Below are 20348 nucleotides of genomic sequence, written 5' to 3'. Positions count from 1 at the left end.
GGGACTTCTACCAGAGGTGGTAAATACACAAAGCTTGGGATGGCAAACATAGCCATTACATGATGTTCAGAAAATGTTTAGGGAGGTTAGGTTGAGGTTTAATAAGACTAGAGTATCTGTGACAATTTATGAGTGTTTATGAACTCTTTCAACAATAATTGTGGTGTGTACCCAGGACCGTGGGTGACAGAGGAGTGAGAGCCTCCCCGTCTGGAGCCACCACCATTCCTTCAGAGTAACTCCAGTGTTAGACTCCAGCCTCTTGGGAGCACATGCTAATCTGAAGCTAAAGTGTCTGCTTCACCTTGATGCCTGGTTCCACTTCTCTCTCCAGAAATGCTTTCTTGATAATTTGATGAAAATCATCATGTGGAGCATATTACCCTTCACCTACCTCCCCTGACCTGGCTCAGGTTTCTGTTTATCCTGGAAATCACTCGTCCAGATTGAATAATTCCTTTTGGCCTTTTATAAAAACTGGAAACCTCTGAGATGTACTCCCTCCCTTTACCCTGCTAATCATCTGTTCCATAGGCTGCATTTTTAACAATTTCTTGTTTTCTTTTCAGAAGGTAAGAGGGGCATCTGGTGGAGCTTTACCAAAAAGGAGGAATTCCAAGATTTTCTTAGGTAATGTAAATAGTTACCAATAATGTGCCCAGATTTTCTGTGTGTGTGCATGTACGTGCTTGATTTAGAATAATAGATTGTTTATTTCTTTACAATTTAAGGATGAGGGGAACCAATTTAACTTTTTTTAATATTGAGGTGCATATGGTAAAACACACAAATTTTAGTGTGCAATTTGATGAATTTTGACATGTGTATACACTCATGTAAACATTGCCCAGATCAAGATAACAAACATTCTCACTAATTTTTTTCCCCCTTCACCTATTTCACCCATTACCCGCACTCTTCTCCCCTTTTGGCACCCATCAGTCTGTTTTCCGTATTTATGAGTCTATTTCAGCTTTTTTTATTTGTTTGTTCATTTGTTTGTTTTTCAGATTCCACATGTAAGTGAAATCATATGGTATTTGTCTTTCTGTGTCTGACTTATTTCACTTACATAATACCCTCTAGTCCATCCATGTTGTCACAAATGGCAAGATTTCATTGTTTTTTACTGCTGAGTAATATTCTGCTGTATATATGTACCACATCTTTTTTTATCCATTCATCTATCAATGGACATTTAGGTTGTTCCCAAAATTTGGCTGTTGTAGTTAATGGGTGATAAACATTTGAGTGCATATATCTTTTTGGATTAATGATTTTGTTTCCTATGGGTAAATTCCCAGAAGTGAAATTCCTGGGTCATAAGTTATTTCTACTTTTAGTTTTTTGAGATACCTTTATAGGCTTTCCATAGTGGCTATACCGAGTCGCAATTCCACAGGCAGTGTTCCAGGGAACCAATTCAGCTTGATATGGTCTGCCTCCAGTTTACGTTTACCTAATGGTGAAGGATGCTTTTGGCACTTTAGTTGAGGTTAGTGTTTTGAAGCAATTATACTTAGAGTGACTGGAGAGTAATTGTGATTCTGCTTCTGGTCTCTTTTTTCAGTGTCTTTAAATAAGAGACTGTTTTTGTTTTTTTCTTTTTTTAATAGTAGGCAAACTACATACTCTATTCAGATTTCAGCATTTTCTCCACTAATATCTTTTTTGTTCCAGGATCCTGTGTTATATTTAGTTATGTTGCTTTAGTCCCATCTGATCTGTGAGAGTTCCTCAGTCCTTGTTTGCTGTTAATAATTGTGACACATTTGAAGAGTACTGGCCATTATTTTGTAGAAAGTACCTCACTTTGGATTTGCCTGATGTTTCCTCATGATAATCTGAGGCAGTGTGGTGTTGGCAAGATTACCACAGAGGTGATGTACCCTCCGTGGTGCCTGACATCAGGGGGCACATGATGCTGATATTTTCATCTGGTGATGTTAACCTTCATCACCTGCTAAAGGGGTACCTTCTGGGTAATTACAGTATAATTAACAAATGTCTTGGAAGTGATACTTTGGGACTATGCTAACACCTTGTTTTTCCTCTAAGTTTTGCCTACTAATTTTATCATCCATTAATGGATCTTGCTGTAACATTGATTATTGGGGTGTTTGCCTGTCTCCCTCTTTCATTAGAGCCAATTTTGCTCATGCAAATGCATACTGGTTGTATCATATAGTCATGATATTTTATGTTAAGCTTCTGATGTGGTTTTCCCAGAAGAAAAAGTGGCCTGATAATCTTTGAAGAAGCAAGTTTATATCCCTAAATGCCTATGATTATTGTCTGAAAGGAATTTCAAAATTGCATATTATGACTTCATTTTGGTAGGAAAAAACCCCACATTATATAGATATGTGTGTATACATATGTGTGTATACACACATATACATATATAACTGAATAGTCTAGAAGAGTCTGGCAAAATGTACACCAAGTTAATGGTAGCTCTTTCCTGATAGTGGGATTGAGGTGATCTTTAGTTTCTTCTTTTTGCTTATCTATATTTAAATTTCAATAAAAAACACATGTTACTGTAAAAAAGACATGTTAATTATTTGAGAGGTAAGCCATTGGAAACAGTCTTGGAGCTGAGTTTCCTTCCTGTTTTGATTCTCTGTTACCACACAGGGTCCTTCCTTGCTGTCTTCTTTCCTGTCTATTAGCTCGTGGTTTTCTTTACAAGGCTTATTTGCAGTTGGTTTTCCCTGGCCAATATTTCCCACTTCCCAGCATATTTTTGGACTATAACCCACATCAACCAACTAAACCCAAACCAGCTTAGGCTAAGCCCCCAAGCTGAAATGACTGAATGCATTCTGTCATTTTGGTTATTAACCTTTGGCTGTCTTCCACTAACAGAGATAATGTGACTTTTGAATTAAATAATATCAGCATGGCATTCTTGAAGGTGGAAATAATTAAATATTTTGATCTCTTATTATTTTTCTTTATTTTCTTTGGTTGAATGAAGAAGTTAGCTGACCTCTTATCCTTTAACCTTTGTGCCTTTTACTCAGAAGACCTTGTGGTTTGATTTCTCTAGTGATCATTTTGGTGTTAGAGGATATTATCAAGTAATTGTTTTAAAAATTAATTCAAAGGTAGGCACTGAGGTTTTGTGCATCCCATGTGAACCCCTTCCACTGCTTCCTGGGAGCATTAACCCACCATTTCATTTCAGTGGGACTCTTTCTACAGGCTACTGTCTGTGTCCATACAATATTTCATACCTTAGAAAAACCACAGGATGTGTCTAAAACTCACAGACCAGGAAAAATACTCTATTTGGACTATTTCAGTTTTTTTAAAGATTTAAGTTTGAATGCCCCTGGCACTTGGGGGCTTGCCACAGACATCATTTCTTTCTATTGTTTTATACTCAGATGCTTCACAAATTTATGCTAGCTACTTCATTCCAGTAAGAATTTGGTTTTGCAAGCCCTGATTTACAGTTCCTCAGCTGATGGTTCCTGTTTCTCAGTAGCAGGCACGTTTCTCTTATTAGACTGATCACAGCTCTGTTTTCAAGTTGATGTGGCCTATAAATTAATTTTCGTGAAGGACTATATTAGGTCTACATTGGCAACAGAAAACTTGAAATATTGGTGACTTTAAATAAGATAGATATTTATTTTTCTCTCATATAGAGGATGCTGGGAAGCAGCAAGTCCAGGCTGATGTGATGGACTCACATCCATCAGGATCTAGACTCTTCCTGTATTTATGCTCTACCTTTCATCCTGGTCTATGGTTTCTAACCTCATAGTCTCTTCATGGTCCAGAATGGCTGCTCAAACTCCAGCCATCACATCCCCATTCTGGAAAGCAGGAAAAAAGAAAGGAGGACAAAAAAAAAAATCTAATCTTCCAGTGGAATCAGCTTCTTTTTGTCAGCCTTTTCACAAATTTCCATGCAACACTTCAGTTTATACCTCTCTGGTCAGAACTTGGACATATGGCCATGCCATGCTGCACAGGAGACTGGAAAGTAAAGTCTATTCACTGAATAAAGTATATGCCTAAGGAAGAAGGGGAGAATAGATACTGGGAGACAGCTAGTAGCCTCAGCCATGGATTCCTTCCCTAACAGGGACATTGAGGTTGTCTCTTCATGGAGAGGAAGAGAAGTCAGAACTCTTTTTCAGTCTTTTTGTTTCTTCAACTCAAAAGTACCTTTCATTGCTGTTGAAATGTTACAATGCTCTTCTTCCCCTTCATAAAACAGATGCAGCTGACTAATGCTCTTTCCAGATTGGGCTTTTCCCCCATTCACTGATGACTTTGTGACTGATTCCTTTTTCATTGGCTCAATGTGATGTTGAAACCATTGAAATTTTCAGTTATGACCTTCAGTATTGATTGATTTTGTAAGGGAAACTTCTTTCCTGCTTTCCAGAGTGGGGCTGTGATGGCTGGAGTTTGAGCAGCCATTAGCTGGTGTTGAATGGCTTACCCAAGCTTCCTGAGTGCCATCCTGCCCCTCAGCATTCAGGTCCCTTTAACTCCCAAATACCTTGACACTCATTCAATTGAAATCAGTTAAGGATCCTTCCCTCAGCCAGTAGCTTTTGCTGGTAATTAAAAATAAATAAATAATGACAATTATTGGTAATTTTGGAATCACTTAAATTTCTACTTCCTTTTGTATTTATGATTTAAAAAATATTTTTTTGAATACATAACACATGGACAAAACAAGTTTCTCTCTCCCCATTCCTTGTTTCCCAGCCACTTGGTTACTCTTTCCAGAGACAAATGGTGTATTGTTTGTACATCCTTATATATCTTGTTATTCTTCCAGTGATAGTCTGTACATATACCATGCTTTAAGACATTTTCCCTGCAGGCACTGGGGAGCCATGAACACTTTTGGTGCCCAAACTGTGCTCTGAGGCACCCAGAGTGCTGCAGTGAACTCACAGGTGTACCTTGGAATACTTTTTTACTCTTCCGGGGAATACAGTGATGCTTAAACATTGTATGAACAATAAATAGCCTGATGTAGTTTCACTATTGGAGTATCCTATATTCCTTTAAATGACTTCTTCTCTTTGTGAAGCTGTTTTTTTGTGGTGATTTCTATGGTAGAAGGCAAGTACCTTGTGGAAATTAATGTGTAATGGGAAATAGGGGAGGCAGTGTCCAACCTGATTTAAGGAGTTGTGCAGTATCCGACAGGTGCACATATCCCATTAGTAAGGGTCGTGGTTTATTAAGAGGAAATGAAACATCTTATTTCTTTCAATATACGTGTCTTATTTTTCCTATGGTCACTAAGTTGTTAGAACGTAAATACTTAACTAAGTTGTTTGGACCTAACTACTAAATAAACAGAACCATCAGGCGTTTCGTTTGGTTTAGGGCTGCGGTGCAGATTGCTGGGATGCTTAAGGGTGCTGTGAATGGATAAAGGGTGGGTGGTTCTGCGTTAATGTTTTTAGGCTAAAAAAGGACACTATTAGGTTGTCTTTTACAAAGATAACACAATATGAAAGGTAGTGAATTTTGGGAATAAGCAGATACAAAGCTTGCAGCTTTATGAGATGGAAGGAGGGAAGGGGAATGTAAGGGAGTCTGGGATCTTCAAAGAAATACCCCAGGACTCGCAACTTGATTCTGCCTAATCTCATTTTTTTTTACCCTAAAGCTACACATATGTATAGATGTGTGAATAACTGCTCATGCGTTTACTTTAAAAAATAGTGTATCTTTGGTATGTCATATAAACAATGTTAAATAGTCTCATTTTTAGTGACATCCTCTCTGTGCCTCCAACTTTCACAAATACGAGTAAATGAGTCAAGTCCTTCAGTGTCTGAAGACTGGCATGTCAAAGAGCTACTGCTAAACCTCAGATGACTTAAATTCCACTTTTTGGCCTAATTCCTGGCATTCACACTTGATGAGCAACAGGTTGGAAACAGTATTTGTGGAAAGTTCTAGGAATGTGCCTGTTCAGAAAACTTCGTCTGTACCTGAAGGTTCAAGTGAACTCCGTTTTCCCATTTCCTTCTAAAACAGGTCACAGAATAGGGTCTGTGCTCAAGGAGCTTTTTCCCTGTACCTTCTTGTGAGGGTGAATGTTTGGAACAGCCAGACTACTTGCCTCCAGCACACAAACTAAAGCCAGTTTGTCAGGCTGGGTGAAGTCTGAGCTGGCCATCGGAGCCCTGGCTTGATTTAAGGATTCTTTCCTCTGTGGTGAGGCTTCGTAGCTTAGGAAGCTGCTTCTTGGAGATGGCTGTGGTCCCAGCCACTTCTTGCAGGGATCTGAATGGTCGCTGAAGTAAAGTTGGTGAAGAGTTTTTTGTTTTTGTTTTTAACTTAGAAATGGAGCCCGTCTAGGTATTGACAGTTAATTGTCACAGTGGAAAGTGGCTGTGGGAGAGGTTGGGGTCCTAGTCCCCTGGGCCCCTAGAGTATGGTTACTCTGTACATTCCTCAACTAGAAGGCTGGTGAGACTCTAGACACATTTGGAACCTGTGATTTCATACTTAAGGTGTGGGGTCAAGAAACCTTAGATTTGTCCCTTAATATTACCTCTGCTGGTTTGTCTCTGCTGACCTTTCCCTGATTTGGTTTAAGATATTTGGGAAAGATCATGGTCCCTTTCTACCTCATTGAATTAAAAATAAAAATAAAAGTAAACTGCAAACCAAGTGTAAAGAAGCCCAACAAAGTTCTGCTTTTTTTGGATGACAATAGTCTTGCTTCTTTTTAAACACATACCAGTTAGCAATTAACAAAACCCCCAAACCACAGCAGTCCTTTTGATGCTCTTGACTTGTTCTGGACCTTAGCACATTGGGGTTTTTAACTTCCTGGTCTGCTTTCATAGACACTCACTGGGGCTGTGGTGTGCGCTGGGCACCGTGCAGGGGCTGGGGAGGGATATGGCAGGTGCGTAAGGTCTGTTCCTGCTCTTACGGTTTAGTCTAGAAGCATTTCAAGCTCAGAGCTTCTGCACACTCAAATCACGCAGAAAATCCCCATGATACCATCGTCTTCCGCACACCTGCTCCAGGACTACTCTGGAGTTGGGGCAGTCAGCGGGGAGGGAAGGCGCTTTGGATCCTGTTAGTTGTTTGGGGTGTAGAGAAGGTGGTGATGGTGGTGGTGGCAGCTGCTCTGTGGAGCCCCTGCTACCTGCCAGGTCCGGTCAGGTGCCTTAACACCTTACCTCCACAATCTTGTGGGCAAGATGATATCCACAGCTTACTCATGAGGAAGATGAACTTGCCCGGGGGGGACAAAGCTAGTAGATGTCAGAGTGGATTTTTTTTGGACTTAGTTTGTCGTTGTTTTTGACCAGGTAAGATTTGGATTAGCATTAAATGACTGTTTTCTGTGGAAAAGAGACACTTTGATAATATATGAACTGAATCTGTACACAGAAACAAAAGAGTTGCTTTGGTTACTTAAAATTGTTATAGACAATATAATGAAGAAAAATTTAAGAAGGGAGAGAAGTTCACCCACTTGTTATTTTCATTTGTTCAGATTTCCTTTCAGTTCTTGTCCATGACTGTAACTTATGCAAAGTTGTCTTTACAGTGACGATGAATTTTGTATTTTTCTCATTGATGTAACAGAAACATTTCTATATTTCTACATAGTCTAAATAAATATCAGTTAAATACTTTACTGTTGAGTTGAACACCATTCTTATTGAATATTTAGGTTCTAATTTTTTTATTATAGGTATAGGGGCACTCCAATTTATAACATAGAATGCCAAATTTTTATAACAGAATTTTACAACATATAGAATATCTACATAACAAACAGAATAAAATTAAATTTATTAACATAAGCATTTATAAAATATAATAAATATTTACAAAATATAGCCTCTTACAACTATCTAAAGATGTTTATTTTGGCAGTTCTGATATTATTTAGAATCTCTTAATGTTTACATTGAGACTGCATTTAGCTGTATCTCATTTTCTATTAAAACTGCCCTCCCTTTGAGAATTCAAGAGCAGAGTTGTATACAAAGAGATATTAGGTTTTGGTTGGAGGCAAACAACTGGGTAATAACAGGTAGTCATGGGGTCATCTAGATCATTTGTTTCTCAGTGGGCTGCTTTGTCTAGTAAAGTTAACTTTCTCCTAACTGTTGAGCCCATGTTTGTGTATCTGTTTATGGGTGGTGTGAGTGGAATATGGCTCAGTAGCTCTTTGTCACCATAGTTCCAAACATCTAAATATACAAACATGATCTGAGGTGCTGGCATCCATGTGAACACAAGGCTGAAATGTCCATGTAAATATTGTGACAAGATGTTGCCTTGAGCCTTCACCTAACCTTTACCAGAGATTAGCCAAGCAAAGAGGCCTTGACTTGGTAGATAACAGGTGGGAGGTACTCATCTTTCTTACCAAAAATTCTCCACAGCCTGAGAACAGTGAGACTACTTACATTATGGGGTTCCCTCTCTGGTTTACTATGTAATATCCCAGCAACTCTTAGAGGGGAAGGGAGAGAGTGAAATTGAGATTCTACTTTTAAGTAATAGCTATTATTTATTGGCTGCCTATTATGTGCTAGGTCTCTTGTCTACAATTCCTTATGTAAGCCCTGTATAAACTGTGTGAATTAAGTGCTATTATCTCTATTCTGCAAAGAGGAAACTAAGGCTTGTAGAACTTGTTACTTGTCCAAAGTTACATTAATTGAGCCAGAATCGAACCTTGGTTTATCTACTCTCAAACCAATGTACTTTCTTCTGTTATTACACTATTGTGAAAAATATTCCAACGCATTCTTGTGAAATCAGGAGCTGGATACCCAACAAATCATAATTAACAATCTGTTCCTTTAAAAATCATTGAGAATGGAATATCTAGCATGTATGTCTATTTTAATTGTAAAGCTGAATGATATGACCCAGTCTTCTTATAACCTATCCTTTATAAGTAAGTATTTATAGTTTAGGAGAGATGGAAAGGCCTTTTGCTTCTGGTTTGGGGCAAGGGGTGGTCGTGGCAGAGGTGGGAGGTGTGAAAGTCGCGTCCTTGGCTGCTGTCCCTGTGGATTTCTGGCTTCCCAGTGAGTGCTGCCTTGGTGTGGAATGTCTTTTCTTCACTTCTTGTTCTTTGTTTTTGTTTTCTCCTCAGATCTAGATACTGATGACGATTTAAATAGCGACGATTATGAATATGAAGATGAAGCCAAACTTGTTATATTCCCAGACCACTATGAGATAGCACTACCCAATATTGAGGAGTTACCAGCCCTGGTCAGTGAGTGTGCACGGCTGCTAGCTAGGTGCGCGTGGCTCTCTGTGTCAGGTGTGTGTGTGTGTGTGGTGTGCGTGCACTCCAGGGGTGGGGAAAGTGGTGAGACAAGAGGAGAAGAGTGAGCACGAGCACGAACGTACCGCTTTTTCTCTGTGAAAGGGTCTTGCAGGGTTCCATTCCAACAGCTCTGGGCCGAGCGGCCTCTACTGCCTGTTGCTTGCAGGGCTGTTGGGGCTTCGCCGCTCATGTGCTGGCCTCCCCCCCTTGGGCTGGCTTCTTGCTGCCCATGACTCACAGTCTGAAGCTTAGATTTTCACACTGTTCCCCTGGATGTGGCAGACTACTGGAGAGGGGCTGCCTTCTAATCAGTGCAATGATGATGTTTTTTATCTTCTCCATGTTGGCCTTCCATGTAAGATTTTGTTTGAGAAAAATAAGGCTTCCACTGTTGCAACAACAGCCTCACAATTATAAAAATAACCAAATGTTTACAAATCACTGGTCTGCAGGAGCTTGGGGGTGATGTGAACACACTTTTTAGTTTTGTTCCTCAAGAGGACTAGACTGCTTTCTAGATTTTAGGATTTAGCTTTAATGGTGAGGTTTTCTACTCTTCCTTTCCTATTTTTGTGGAGGGCTTTCATCTTCCTGAACAACTTAAAGCCAGGGGTGGTGGCGACGGTGTGGAGAAAGCCAGGCTCTGTTTAACTTTGATCCCCTAAGTGCACACAGACATCCTGTAAGGACCCTCATTATTTTTCCTGTTCTTTCCTCATCTGTATTGTCTGCTCCATTCCATCCATCTTCCCTTTGTTTTCTTCTCTTTCTTTTCCTCTTTCCTACTCCCTGCACACCCTGACTTCTCAGGGCCTGGCCACAGATAGCATCTGGGTGGGGGTCAATTGAGTTAAGACACCTAGTTCGTTTTTTACCTCCTCCAACTCAGCCAGAACCAAAGCCAAATCTTTAGGTCCCAGAATCTTCTGGACATTGTGTGATTTTGTATCTATAGCCACTGGCTCACTTGCTTCTGCCAAGAGTGGGTTTTTGTGCTTGGGGTTCCCATGTCATTAACGACCAGCTTTCCACCATTCAACCTCTCTGGCCCCTGATCTACTTTATACCTAAATATCAGACCATAGAAATGAAAATTTTGTGTATTTAGCTATTGTAGCTCATTCCTCTAATTATTAGATGTAACATATCCTTTTTAGGGCTAAGTGCGCAGTGTTTAGCAGAGCAAACAGAATTAAATTACCTCTGCTTTTTCCAATTCCCTGTGTTGACTCATGTGGCTGTTACCAAGGATAAAATATGTGACTGGACAGAATAGTCTTACCTCCACCCATTACCTGAAATTATATACCAAAGCTTAGATCTCTGTGATATTGGGAGTTCTTATTGCTCTTGTTTAATATAACTCTTATGTCTACTGTCAGAACAGAAGTAAAGAAGCACATTGTGGATACATTTGAAATGATTTTCTTTCATTCACTTATGAAGAAAAAGTCTTTATGTGAAAAAAGTTAAGAAAAGAGCTATTAAGTATTTTAAATTATTCCTATATTCAGCATATAATTCAGAGTGTGAATACCTTTAAGAGTGAAGTGTCATAGAAATCTGAATCCAGCAATATTATTTTAATTATTAATACAAAGTCCTTTCGCATGAAGAAATACTTGAAGACTTAAAAAAAAGGAGAGAGATTATTTGCAAGGTCGGGTGAGGAGATTGAAGGAAAGGCCTGGATTTTTCTGTTGGTAACTAATTGGATTTATCGATTTAACAGATGCTAGTTATATGTTCTCATGCTTTTGCTACATATTTTGGTGTTTGATAATTCTCTCTTTAGGCTTTTAAATAACAAAAAATACTGAGCTAAAAATCATCCAACCAGGTGGCTCTTCCTTCATCTCTTGAGCTTCTCAGCCCAGAAAAGGCTCAGTTGCAGCTAGAACTCTGCAGACTCTACCAGGAGGTTAAGCTGCCTCTTAGTAATGCAGAGTTCACAGTGACAGCGCTGCAAGCTCAGGAGGGACCTTACAGCCTGAAACCGAGGAGCTCGGGCCCTGGTAGATGCTGCACTTGGAAATGCTTAGCAACCAGCTCCCTGGGGGAGAAGCCTTGCTTTGTAGTGATTGCTGATTTCCGCAGTGCACACACTCCTGACCATGGCTGATTTCAGCCTGGCAACATAATGTCACTGAATGCAATGCTGGAAAAGAGATGCTCAGTAACACACCATTATATGGAATTGTAACCGTTAACATAAGACATCAATAAACTCAAGAGCACATAGTTAATAGTAAGATATAGTAGACATGTAGGAAGTGAAGAGTTTTGAATATTTGTTACTTAAAAAATGTGTTTAATTTTAAATTTATGTAATTTAACTTTTTAGTGATGTCTGTATTTAACAACCATTTTGCATAATTTCTTAGAATTTAACAATCAGTTCTGTGAACCAGTTTGAGTCAGTTCCTGAACACCACTGAACTTGAGGCCTGTGGAGACTTGGGATGAATCCAGGACTAGTACCAAGGTCTCTTGCTTCACTCCAGATAATAAATCCAGGGAAAGATAACTCACAGTATAATTATAAGGTAATGGATCCTGATCTTCAGCCCTGATTCATAGAAAGGGCCTCTACATGATTTTAGGTGATGTCCTGAAAACACTGATCAGTGTCCCAGAAGAGTAAGGAAATTATGTTTAGTATCACCAGACGTATATTTTTTAAAAAGGGAGAATATTGTCCAAATTTTGGTCAAAGTCATTGTGCAGTGTAAACCGGAACACTTAAAAGAGATCTAATAGGGTGGAGAAGACTCAGAGGAGGATGAGAAAGCGGTTAAGGTAGTCAGTGAAACAACAAGGAGGTTCTAGGTTCTAAGTAACCGAATAGACTAAGAAGGTTGGATGCATAGCCGGAAGTGCTAAGGCAGCATGGCTCGAATCATAAAATTGGGAAGGACTTGTGGTGAACTTATGGGGCATTTCTGGAAGAGAGTGGGAGATGAATTTTGATAATTGAAAGGAAAGGCTAATTATGTAACAATGCTATGGTGAGAGATGAATGGGAATATATCTTTTAAAAGATTTAAATATGTTTATGAATACCTGATCTGGAATAGAAAAATAAGCTTTTTTGAAGACGGGGACTTCTTTTTCATTCCTGACCATGCCTAGTCCAGTGCCATTGATTGGTAGTGTTCAGTATAACCCTGGAGAGTTCTTAACTGAAGAAGGAGAGGATCTAATATTCATAGCAGATCACTCTTGCTGCTGTGTGGAGAAAAGGAGATTGTAAGGAGGCTGGTGCAGCCATCTGGGTGAGCCCTTGGCGGTGGCTGGGACTAGGGTGGGTGTGACCGGAATAGAGAAAAGGTAGGTCCCAAATAGATTTTCCATGTGGAACTGATAGAGATTGCTCCCGGGTTGGGTGAGGGTCGGGTTGCAGCTGAGAGAACTTCCTCCATTGTCTCTTAATCAGTTCTAGGCTCACTCTTCAGTGCTAACCAGGGAAAACACTCTGCATGAAGTTCAGCTAATTGTGCAGGATGTTAGTGATGTAGAATACAAATTTTTGTTTAAACATTTTATAAACAATTCAGTGGTTTTTGTTATATTCAGAGCTGGGCATCCATCACCACTCTCATTCTAGGATATTTTTATTACCCCATAGCCATTGCCTCTCAGCCTCTCCCCCACCCCTGCCTCCTCCCTCCCTCCCCACACGTCCTCAGCCTCTTGCTATCACTAATCTGTCTTATGTCTGTATGCATTTGCCTGTTCTGGACATTTCATGCAAAGGGAATCATACAATAGACATGGTTCTTTGGAGCTGGCCCTTTTTCACTGAGCATATACTTAAGAATCATCCATGTTGTAGCATGTGTTAGTACTCCATTCCTTCTTATTTCTGAATAACATTCCATATGGACATACAACATTTTATTTATCCATTTATTGTTAATGGGTATTTGGGTTATTTCCATATTTTGGCTATTATAAGTAATGCTTCTATGAAAGTTTGTGTCTGAGTTTTGTGTGAACATATGTATTTTCCTTTGTCTTGGGTATATCCTTAGGAGTGGAATTTCTGGATCATAGGGTAACTGTTTAACCATTGGAGGAGCTACCAAACTGTTTTCCAAAGTGACAGCACTGTTTTACATTCCCATTAGAGTACGTTTCAAAGACAAGTAGAAAATGCTTATAGCATTAAGCAAATAGCAAATGTGGTGTTAGACATATGTCCAGGATATTTTGGTTTGGGAGAAAGCAGAGAATCTGCCATCCCCTTCCTCTCTGGTCAGTTGATGCCAAGCTGGACATCACAGATTTGCTCCTGATGCAGATGGACCTGGCGCAGAGACACCTAGGCGTGTCCCCGTCCAGGGTCACATTTGCACCAGATTAAGAAGTGGAGCCGTGCTGCTTCCATTCCATTCAGGTGCCCTTGACGGCATGCTGTTGTGTGATGAGTTAAGGATATTGGATAGCTGGTTGTATAATTTGTTAGGGGAAAATACACCACTTGGGTAAACCCTAAGCATGCCTGTAGTTAATTTCCCCTTATAAATTGTTCACGTTATACTTTTCACTCTGCTTGTTAAGAGGTAGGAATTGTTAAATCTAACTTGTGCACTTGGGTTTGCAAAACTGGATTTGGTTCCTTGCCATCTTGTGTCATTGTCAGTACTGCAAACTACAAGCCAGGGACAAAACCTACCTCGATCCGGGAAGAATGTTCTGGAGTCAGGTTACTAGGCTCTTGATCTTGTGGTTACTGCTGTTTGAATTTTCTTGGATTAAGCTGTATTTATTAATAAACTTTTAAATTTATTTCCTGGAAGTTGTTATCCTCTTAAACTGTTTTTAAGTGTTACATCTGCGTTTGTCTTACAGGTAACAATTGCTTGTGATGCAGTTCTCAGCTCAAAATCCCCATACAGGAAGCAGGACCCAGACACATGGGAAAATGAATTGCCAGTATCCAAATATGCCAATAACCTTACCCAGTTGGACAACGGAGTCAGAATTCCTCCAAGGTGAGCATCAGGTAGTGAAACAGAACTTCACTGGCTAAAGCAATACTTACTTGTCTACCCTTCTCTGAATTAGTAGTTATGTATTTTCTTATCAGATGCTTTTAATTAAAATAACCTCAAAATCCTATCTAAAATTACCTGTAACTTTGTAGTAGATGCTAAACATGGCCAGCCCATACCCTTGAGCTCATCCCACCCCAAGGCTTCTGGTTGGAAGCCCTTGCAGATCTTTGCTTGAGGCTTCCTCTGCCTGCCGAAGCCATGTAGGATGGTCAGAAACGCCACGGAGTTAATGCTCCCGGCTTGTTTGCTGGAACCGTCTCAACCAGGGACTGCAGAGTTGATGGATGAGTACCCGGACCTTTACCGGTCAGATGGGATAACTGCCTGTGGGAGAGCCCGGCTGCACTGAGCCCTCATTGCCCGCAGTGGCCACCTGCTTGCTGACCAAGCCTGTACTGGCTTCCCCGCTCCTCCAGTGTCACTTCTCAAGGGTGCTTCCTGGGATCATCTCCCAGACAAGCCATTCACATTCAGATCTTTGTCTCAGAGTCTGCTTCTGGGGAAGCCCAAACGATGACAGCCTTCGGTCACCACATGTTTGGCTGGCCTGCTCTTGGGCTACATTAGCACTTCCCGTTTGGTGCTGGCATGTCGGCAGTGGCACGTGCTAGAGGGAACGGGCAGATGGATCAGCAGTGTTCAGACTGTGCTGCATCCCATTCCGTGTGGTCTCAGGGAAGGCTCAGTACTTCTGGGCCTCAGTTTCTCCTTTTGCCAATGGAAATGGAAATACTGATTAGAATTAAATGACAAAACTTCTGTTAAAGGTATCTTGATTATACGTGACATTTAACCTTCCTTTCTACTGGATTTAGATTTGCCGTGTAGTAGGGTTTTGTTTGAACTAGTTTTACCAAGTGTAGTTTAATGCTTTAGAACTGTAGATGTTTATGCACATAGAATCCTTACTGTTTTATGCTTATTCAAGCTTCACTGTCCCTCATGTAGGAATTTTAAGGAAGTAACCTCCCTGCTTCCCTCAGGTTCTGTCAGTTTTCTGAAGTAAAAAAGGCCATTGTGGAGGAGTTAGGAGGAGCTGCTCCCCCTCTGGGAGGCAGGCAGGGTACTGAGTGGTCCTGCTGTTCTGGGAGGGTGGCTTTCATATTTTGAGGGGAGGAAATGGGAAGCACCAGTCCTGTCACTCCATTGACTGTTTCCTGTGACTCCCAGCCTGAGACATTCGGGTTTCTCATGTATGAGTTTTCTGATCACACCGTGTACGCCAGCTGTACTAACTACTCCTTGATGGCTCTCCAGTGGTTGGAAGTGTGCCAGGTGTGACCTGCGGGAGAACCTCTGGTTGAATCTGACCGATGGCTCTGTGCTGTGTGGGAAGTGGTTCTCTGACAGCTCCGGGGGTAACGGGCACGCGCTGGAACACCACAGAGACATGGGCTACCCTCTGGCTGTGAAACTGGGAACCATCACGCCCGACGGGGCAGGTGAGTGTGCCTCCACGGGCTCCGGGAACTCGGGATAGTTCTCTCCTAGGCTGGACCAGTGCCTCAATCCCTAGGGCTGGAGAGTGTAGGCTCTTACTCAGACAGCCCAGGTTTGAATCCCGGTTTTGCCTCTTATTAGCTGCAAGGTTCCTGGGCACGTTTTGAAATTCTCTAGGCTTCACGTTTCTCACCTTGAGGATAATCATGGTATCTCTCTCATAGATTTGTTAGTGTGCATAAAGCATTTAGCCCAGTGCACCCAGTAAGGTGTTAATCAGCTAGATGCTATTGTTATTATCTATTGTTTATCTGTTGACTAAGAGGATAGAAGTGGGAACCAGGACTTGAGAAGGGAATGTGCATAATCCAATCCACCACTCAAATAGTAGGGGTGGCTCTGGACTCATTCCTGGGATTACTGTCATCTCAGGACAAATGGATTCATTATGGAGAAGATGAGTTTTACAGGGTACTGTGTGTTCTGAGTGCCTGATACCAGCTGGCAGGAATGGTGATCCTGTGCAGACAAGGATTCGGATTGCTTCCTACTTGGACTATCAGCTTCAGAATTGGTTCTCTTTCTTTATATCAGTTGTTTGAAGGCAGAGCTGTGTCTTACTCACCTTTGGGTTCCATACAGAATCTTAGTAGGCACAAATACTTTTGTTAAATCAACCATTTGGTATAAAAATATTTAAATAATTAGATACTACTTAAATTTATGCTAATAATGAAGGCAAGGGTTAGTTCTATTCCCTATGAGTCTTTAATTTTCCACAGTCCTTTATTCTAATGTGAAACTTACTTTCAAACTATGATTTAGAGTATACCTGAAGTTTCTTTCCTTTCAGCTTGAGGAAGGAAAGTTTTGTGTTTGTCACTTGATTATACAAGAAGCAGATGTTCAGTGTAGCACATTTAGACAACAGAGAAAAGCTGAAAGAGATAAATAAAATTCACTAGTAACACCACCTCCTAATAGACAAATCACTTCTAATAATTTGGGTATTTCTTTTTAGTCTTCTTTCTTTTTTAAGGCCTTGAGCAGTTCTTATACAAATACCCACCCCAACATTTTTATAAAAACTAAATCACATTGTATAAAATTTTGTTCTTCTTTTCCTCTACTTAACATTAGATTATATATTTACCTTATCACTAAATATTCTTCAGTATCCCATGATAGTTCCATAAATCATTTCACTGTTTCCCTTAAAAGTTAGTTGTTACATTTTTTTTGCTATTCTGATGAACATCTTGTACATTTACAAATCTTTGGGGATTTGTCTAATGATTTTTTTAGGATAAATTCCTACAAACAAGGGTTGAACCTTTTAAATTTTCTATTGCCGAGTTTCTCTTTAAACAACTGTTTGTAGTAATTTACAACCCCACCAGCAGTGTATGAGGATACTCATTTCAACAAATCTTTGACAACTTTGGGTATTCAAAATTTTAAAAAACCTTTGGTAATCTGGTATCTTGTTTAAATTTGCTTTACTAGTAAAATGGAATGTTTTTCATTCCATTTAGTTCTTTTTGTGAATTTCTTAGGCTAACTTTCTAGTAAGTCTATATATAGGTGTTTTTCTTATTGGTTTTTAAAAATTCTTTAGCTATTAAGACTATTAACCCATTATCTGCCATAGTTAAGTTCTGGTTGTTTGTTTTGTAGAGGAGAGAGAACTTTTAAGGTTTTATTTATCATATAATCGAGAGTATTTGAATAAATGCTCCTGTTTCAATCATAGAAAGCAGAGAACATTGGTGACAGCAATACATACACCCTGAGAGGAAAGTTTTTGAATTGATTTAGCTGAAATAATATTTATTTTTTGAAAAAAGATTCCTGCTTATCTTGCACATAGTTGGTTTTAACACAAATGATTATTTTTAGTCTAATTATAGTTTCTTATTCATTTATGGGATATACCAATTCTACATTAGTTTCTTTTAAGCCTATTTAATAATTGCTAGGTGTAACTTATTATTTATTTAAATGCCAAATAAGTAAATGAAAGCATGTGTAAAGTTTCCTAAAATATCTGATGAGGAGCTTTGTGGATGTTGAGGCCTGGGAGGGTGGGGTGGCTTCTGTTTGGGGGTGGGGTGGCCATCTCTTGGTGAAGGTACACCTGCTGGGGTGGGGGGGTCTGAGCTTTCTGAGGCTAATTCATCCTGGGAGTGACAAAGTCTCAAAGTCAGGTTGTTTGTGTTTTAGTTTATAATGAGGACCACACCTGCCTGTAAGTGGGGTGTTTATGCCTGCTTGACCAGTACATTCCTGTGGAAAGCTGAATTATATTTAGAATATTGCTTAATGAACATGGAATCCGAGCAGGTTGTGGATCAAATATTTAATGGCAGTGTGAGTCTATCATCCTGGTTTCCTTCTCCCTAGTATGGATATACCTGTTCAGTGAGAAGCTCCTTCTCATCCTGAGGTCTCAGCTTTGAATCACTTCTTCCTGGAAGCCTTGGTCCCCCAGGCTGGGGCACTGAGGTGGCGTGGGTAATAAAAATGGGTGGCATATCAAATACCACTCTGGGTCCCATAGGCACAGCAACAAACAAACCAATAAATAGCTCTCCATGCAGACAGACGAATAAAAAGCTCCTCTGTGCAGGGACACATTGGTTTGGCAGAGCAAGGATGAGGTTCTTGGTGGGAAGGGAGTGAGGAAGGATGGAGTCAGGAGAGGGGGTTTCGTTCTTCCCCTATGGAGACGAGTTGCCCTAAGAAGCCTCAGGACCTTGGCAGCTGCAGGAGAGCTTTCTGGAGATGCCCGCGGCCGCTGTGAAATCACCCAGCCCACTGGCCCTGCACCAGCTCCTCACATCTCACTGTGGTCTTTCCTCTTTCGTCATCTTTACTCTTGACCTGGGCATAAGCTCCCTTGAGCTTCTCACAGCCCAAGAGCTCAGGATCAAGGCACTGACACTTCATTTTAGCTTGGACGTGACTTGTGCTCCTGTGTGCTTCTGGAGCACCTCGTGTGGCTCCATTGTAGCACTTTGCACAAGGTCCTGTAGCTGTTTAATGGTGGTCCCCTCGGGCAGCAGGTTCCCAGCACCACTTTTGTTGTGTGCTATTACATCTCCAGCGTCGCCCCTCACTCACGCACAGTAGGTGCTCAGCAGGTATTTTTGGAGTAAACAAATGGAGGAAGATACGTGAAAAAATTTGCTCCTTTAGTTTGCATTTTTTCTTTTTTTCACTCATTTTTTCTATTTCATTGATATCTTTTTACTCTTACTTGTTTTCCTTTTCTGACTACAGTCTGGGTTTTGTCTGGCCTGGGAGTTAGACTCTGTAAAGTGATGGTGATGGTATGTGCCCCTGACCTCATTCATTTTGTGTTTTGCTTTCTAGATTAACTGCTGAGCATTCTCTGGTATTCTTTCCTCTTCATGACAGAAGGTCTATAGGCATGCAAATACAAACTCAAGGGGGGAGACAGAGTTAGGGCCGGTGGATCAACACATACTGTGGAGAGAACCTCTTGTCCTCTTTTCCTCTCTGGTTTGGAGTTTGACCAAGAGTTCTGTTTTTCTCTCCACTTGCACCACGAGAACAGAGCAGTGAAGCCAGCTTCGCTGGTTTCATTTTTCTTTCTAAACACAAGAGCTTGCTGAGGTACATATTTACTTCTCTCTCCCCTCTGCTTTCCTATGTGGGAATCTGAGGGCAGGATTTGGACTTCTGAAATTTCTGGGGTTTAGGAAGAGAACCTAAAGTCCTATGATTAAACCTGAGCCGAGAAGGTGTCTTTTCAGGTTCTCTATACCGAACAAGCATTTCTTCTAAGATTATTTGAAATAATAAAGTTTAAACTTATGAGAGCAGAGACCTTGCCTGTCTTATTTATGCCTTCAGGATCTGTATGTATTTGCTGTTCAGTATTTGTTGAATACAGTGAATGAAAATGAGGGAGTTCATCCGTCTGTATGAACAAGGATGTCCAGCGGTACACTAGTTCTAATAGCATAGCATGCCATGGAATCATTTTGATCTTTGGGAATTACTTATAAAACATTTTTTTCAATCAAAATGTAATAAATTTGGAAAAATAGAGAAGCAAAAAAGCCAGAAAAAGAAATCTTTCCATTCAGAGAGAAGAAATTATTACCGTCTTGATGTAATTCCTTATAGAGTCTCAGTCTTGGTCTTAGTCTCCCTTTTTGTTCTCTTTTTTTGTAGTTAATTTTAGAACTTCTTGCATGTACTGGTTTCTAACATGCTTATCACACCAATGAATTATGTATGTTCTAACACTTTTTCTTTAACTTCTCTTCCCCTTTGTGGATCTCTCCATGCTCTCTGTGGTTTAATTTGTCATTTACCTTGAAATGAAACAATGACTGGTTTCCTTCTAAAGTGAATGTAGTTACTCATGTCGTTGCTCACGAAATGCTGCTTGAACTGCTCCTAGGAGCACCTCTGCAGGCTTCCGAAATGTGTTTCTTGGCCCCAAGTTTTTAAGTCAAGTTAGGGGTGGAGGAGTTAGTAATTGTCAGGCAATGCTAATT

The 20348-nt window shown here is 40.3% G+C and overlaps 1 protein-coding gene across 2 annotated transcripts in view; it reads left to right on the top strand.

The window, feature by feature from the left end:
- The window catches only part of USP13 (ubiquitin specific peptidase 13), a 103643-nt gene that overhangs the window by 30247 nt on the left and 53048 nt on the right, over positions 1 to 20348 (top strand). For both annotated transcript variants that reach the window (XM_073232029.1, XM_073232030.1), the window contains exons 3-6: positions 570 to 630; positions 9137 to 9258; positions 14171 to 14313; positions 15634 to 15818. In XM_073232029.1, the coding sequence (XP_073088130.1) occupies positions 570 to 630; positions 9137 to 9258; positions 14171 to 14313; positions 15634 to 15818 (511 nt within the window). The remainder of the gene's footprint in view (positions 1 to 569; positions 631 to 9136; positions 9259 to 14170; positions 14314 to 15633; positions 15819 to 20348) is intronic.

This window comes from Manis javanica, chromosome 3 (genome assembly GCF_040802235.1).
Source record: "Manis javanica isolate MJ-LG chromosome 3, MJ_LKY, whole genome shotgun sequence".
NCBI lineage: Eukaryota > Metazoa > Chordata > Mammalia > Pholidota > Manidae > Manis > Manis javanica.
Note: the sequence above shows the minus strand (reverse complement) of the source record. Positions and strands in the feature narration are given on the sequence as shown.